We start from the raw sequence: 4,919 nt of genomic DNA, 5'->3' as shown, positions 1-4,919 counted from the left end.
TCCACCCTCTTGTCACACTGGTCGAGGCCTGGCAAGCCATTCCTGGAGTGTCAGGTTGGGTTTTGGGGATAATAAAGCAAGGATATTCACTCCAATTCGCTCGAAGACCCCCGCGCTTCAGCGGCGTGGTCCCCACCTCAGTGCAGAGCAGGGACGCCCATGTCCTGCGCTCAGAGGTGATGAATTTGCTGGCAAAAGGAGCCGTGGAAAAGGTTCCTCCAGCCCAGAGCGAGTCAGGCTTTTACAGCCGTTACTTCCTCGTCACCAAAAGAGATGGTGGCCTCCGACCCATCCTCGATCTCAGACACTTGAATCGTGCCCTCATGAAGAGGTCGTTCAGGATGATTACACTGAAACAGATCCTCGTGCAAATTCGCTTGGGAGACTGGTTCTTTTCTCTGAACCTGAAGGATGCATACTTTCACATCCAGATAGCCCCTCGTCTTAGGCCATTCTTGAGATTCGCCTTAGAGGGAGTGGCTTATCACGGTCCTTCCCTTCGGGCTGTCCCTGGCCCCCCGCACTTTTACGAAGTGCATGGATTGTTGAAACCACGGGTTCCATCCCATGCGTGGCGTCACAGACGCCTGCATATCAGGGTGAGTCAGGCCTGTGTATTGGCCCTGACCCCCTGGAAGAACTCCCGTTGGATGGAACAGGGCATGGCCATGGGGATGGTTCACAGAAGGACAGTTGTCATGACAGACGCCTCCAACTCAGGTTGAGGGGCGCTGTGCGAGGGCATACCGACCTTCGGGCACTGGTCGAAGGCGGAAAAAGGCTTCCACATCAACTGCCTGGAAATGCTAGCAGTATGTCGAGCCTGTCAGTTCTTCCTGCCAGTCCTGAAGGGGCACCATGTGCTAATCTGATCGGACAACATGTCTGTTGTGTCATACATAAATCGCCAGGGAGGCCTCTCTTCGAAGCGCCTCTTCATATACCGGACAAATTGAACCAAGGAGCGGACATGTTATCAAGGAGCAAGGTCCCCTCGGGGGAGTGGACGCTCCATCCGCAGACGGTTCAGAAGATCTGGGAGATCTTAGGCGAGGCCGAGGTGGACCTCTTCGCCTCAGAAGACAACTCTCACAGCCCAATTTATTTAAGCCCCACGATTGGCCCAACCTCCTTCTCTATGCTTTCCCCCCAATCACTCTGATCCCACAAGTAATCAGGCGAGTGAGGGAACAAGAACACAGGGTTCTCCTGCATTATGGCATCCTCGGCCCGACCTATGGGCCCTGCACCTCTGGCCGCTCGACGGGAGCCTTCGTGCCTCCCAGAGTGAGTCTTAAACACGATTTCGGAGTGTAGAGCTCCGTCTACGAGATGCCTCTATGCCTTAAAGTGGTCTTTTTTCTCCACCTGGTGTCTAAACAACGGCAAAGACCCCCTCCTCAGTTGTACACATACAGTATCCTTCAGAAAATATATAAATAACTGTTATGTGCAATATGCTTTAAAACAATGACTTGTTACATTTAAAAGCCCCACAGGGACATTATGGCATCCTCGGCCCGACCTATGGGCCCTGCACCCTCAAAGTCTATGTGGCGGCTATAGCGGCCTCTCATGCCCCTATTGAGGGTCAATCGGTGGGCAGAAATAGTGCGGTCATCCGCTTCCTGAGGGTTGCTAGGAGGCTAAATCCGCCTCGTCTCCCTACCGTCCCTTCATGGGACCTGCCCACTGTGCTGAGGGCCCTGAAGGGCCCCGCTTTCGAGCCTCTACAGCCTGCCAACATTAGGTCGCTATCACTGAAGACTGCTCTGCTTCTAGCACTGGCATCAGTAAAGCGAATAGGGGACCTGCAGGCGCTCTCTATTAGCCCTGCCTGCCTGGAATTCGGGCCTAATGACTCTAAAGTCGTCCTGAAACCAAGGCACGTCACATTCGCAAGGTTTTATAACCTGGAAGTCCCGGCCTTGCAGGCCAGGGTCCTTTCCGCTTGAAGTGGCACGCGCTGTGTAAACAGATATGGCAGAGAGCCCTTGGCCATATCACGCCCAAGTTCTCTGGCATTTTTTTACCTGTTAGCTCTCGACCCCTGGATGTCGAAGTTACGGGAATACTCTGGAACAATTAACCAGGCCGGGTGTGACCTAGAAAGCTCAGCCTGTCTTAGCCTTGGGTTATTGTTGACTTCTCTATGAGCATTGGTTGCTTATGGAAGTTTATACCTTTAGTCGTTCCACTACATTAGCGCGACGTGATTGTACTATGTTCTCATATGCGTCTTAAGCTAGACGCAGTACGAGTGAAGTTTCGAAAGGGAACGTACTCTGTTACTAACGTAACCTTGGTTCCCTGAGATACGGGAACGAGTACTGCATTGCTTGGTGAATGAAAAAAGGCTTCAGTTCAGGAGAAAAAAGGCTTTTTTCCCATATGCGTCTTAAGCAAGACACAGTACTCGTTCCCGTATCTCAGGGAACCGTGGTTACATTAGTAACCGAGTACGATTTCTAATTTAAGTGGTACGTATCTTTACCATATTCTGTTTTCCATAATTTTCTGGATTCCATTAAATTTTAATAATCAAAAGCATCTCCAATTAATTGATTTTTTTTATATATATATATATATATATATATATATATATATATATATAAAGCTATTTTGTATGTAATGTATGTGAGTCATTTCTACTGCAAAAACAGTTAGTGTCAAAAGCTATTGCATGAAAGCTATAACAGATAAGCTGTAATTTAGTCTGTAGGGTGGATGTCCTATAAGGAGGGTGGTGTGACTTGGGTCCAGGCTGTAGGAAGGCGTACATGTGCTAAACTGTCATATTGTGAAGCCTCATGCACCTCAGGCACAGCAGTGGGGTCATATAAAGGAGAGCCAGAAGAGGGCGCTGTGGCCGGGTGAGCCAGGCTGCTGTAGTGACCAGCAGAGCCCCGGAGGAACTGGGAGCCCAGACTGCTGCTCATACTTCCAGTCTGAGACACTGAGGTCAAAGGTGAGCTCCCTACGGACCACAGGCTGGTGTACTGACTGCATACAGGACAACAAACAATAATGAGCTTTCAGCGCTATACAACATCACGTTAATTTGAATTTAACAACCCGGAGGAAAATAGTATTCATCAGAGTAGGGGTTTTCAAGCTAGAAACACACAGGAGTGTGCAAGAGTGTGCTTGGGTGTCCACAGAAAACTTGAGAGGAAAAAAGAGTTTTAACTAGAGCTTTTTAAACTTTTATAAATTAATGTATTAACCCTATAAAGCTTACTGTATGATATTCAAAACTTTCTAAGGCCTCTACATTTTTTAATTTCAATTTTATTTTTTATAAAGTAAACATTAGAATAACTTTTGTATTGTTAATATTTCAAGATGAACACTGGACTGAAGCAATGTAGATTTACTTGAATATCCATACATAATGTGTTTATACTTTTTTTTTTTTAAATATGAGCATCAAATATGATACAGTTTGGGCCCCCAAATAAAATGATGTTTTTTCCTCCTTCTGTATGAGCTTCATATTCTCCTATATCATACTGTATGAGCCATTAAAGCCTGATGTATCAAATACGATAAAAAAGCAAACTTTTCTCATTTTCATTTTTCATTCTGCTTTTAAATATTGGTCCGAAATCAAGACATTAGTCACAACTATATTATTGATTGCCTGGGCTTTTAACAGTAAGAATAATAATAAAGCTTTATACATTATATAACATTACTCAGATTTTGTCTTGAATTAATTTGATATGCTTGAGTTCATACTGAGATATTGTTCCAAGCCCTTCTGAAACTATAGAAGAGATGTGAGATTACTGGTGTTTTTTTTTTAATTCATTTTTATTTTATTTTATTTTTTTCTAATGGGACAGCAGGGAACTTGTTTAATGAAAACAACGTTTAAGACTTAAGGAAATTCCTGTGGTGTGTTGTTAATTACGTACTTATAAATAAAAACATTTTTGTTCCAATAAAGTTGTAGTGGAAGTGTGTGATGTGGTAAAAGAGCCTCACTTAGTGTTTGAGTTTGGTGGAGAGCTGTGGCCCATCGGGAGCACACTGGAGTGGGAGGACATCTGCAGACCGGACCAGTTATCATGAGACGACAGCATGGACAGACAAGTGGAGCTGTCAGAGTAACCATCTGCAATACAAACGACACACAGTAAGAATCCAGTCACACAGAAACCAGGCTGAGGCTTCAAAAGCCAGTGCGGGTCAGCATTCCACCACCAAAGTTCCCCTGTTTATGAGCATGAACTCAAACACAAAAGCTGCAAGAATGTCAGGCACTCGGTGAGTAGAACTTGTTTGAGTGGCTCACTAAAGGAACGGTTCACCCAAAAAAGAAGATTCTCATTTATAACCCTCATGGAACAAGCTTAAAGGCCAAACCTTAAGCAGGATCTTCAATATCTCCTTTCCATTCAATGAAAGCAAAGAGCCAAAGGTGCCATAAGGTCCAAAAATCAGTTGTCACCAGAGGCGGACAGTAACTAAGTACATTTACTTGAGTATTGTACTTACAGTAAGTACACTTTTTGAGTATCGGTACTTTACTTGAGTATTATTTTTTCTGGGAACTTATGACTTTAACTTCACTACATTTGAAAGACAAATATTGTAATTTTCACTCCACTACATTTCTATCAAAGTCCTCGAAGTAGAAAGTCGTTACTATGTAGCAGCCTTGAAAGTCAGTGGGTGATTTCTTTCTTCTCTAAAACATGGCTTTCTTTTTTTCAGACAGTTTATCAGTAATCACTCTTGTGGGACTACATGAAGTGATTTCCCAGCATTCTTTGAACACTGACCAGCTGCAAATGTGATATTTATTTATAACAATTCAATAATAAGAAGTTAATATTGTGGTATATATTAGACACAATATTGTCTGATTTTGCTAAATTGTGTAGGTGAAAATATTACCTATAAAGCCACAG

The 4,919-nt window shown here is 44.1% G+C and overlaps 1 protein-coding gene across 1 annotated transcript in view; it reads right to left on the bottom strand.

Annotated features, from left to right (window-relative positions):
• Positions 1–2,711: 2,711 nt before the first annotated feature.
• Positions 2,712–4,919, bottom strand: part of tbxtb (T-box transcription factor Tb) — a 6,376-nt gene continuing 4,168 nt past the window's right edge. The window contains exons 7-8 of the mRNA XM_016449508.1: positions 3,991–4,120; positions 2,712–3,003 (exon numbers count right to left, since the gene is read on the bottom strand). Coding sequence (XP_016304994.1) covers positions 2,733–3,003; positions 3,991–4,120 — 401 coding nt within the window. The 3' untranslated portion in view covers positions 2,712–2,732. The remainder of the gene's footprint in view (positions 3,004–3,990; positions 4,121–4,919) is intronic.

Source organism: Sinocyclocheilus anshuiensis, unplaced genomic scaffold (assembly GCF_001515605.1).
Source record: "Sinocyclocheilus anshuiensis isolate Anshui unplaced genomic scaffold, SAMN03320099.WGS_v1.1 scaffold475, whole genome shotgun sequence".
Classification (NCBI taxonomy): domain Eukaryota; kingdom Metazoa; phylum Chordata; class Actinopteri; order Cypriniformes; family Cyprinidae; genus Sinocyclocheilus; species Sinocyclocheilus anshuiensis.
Note: the sequence above shows the minus strand (reverse complement) of the source record. Positions and strands in the feature narration are given on the sequence as shown.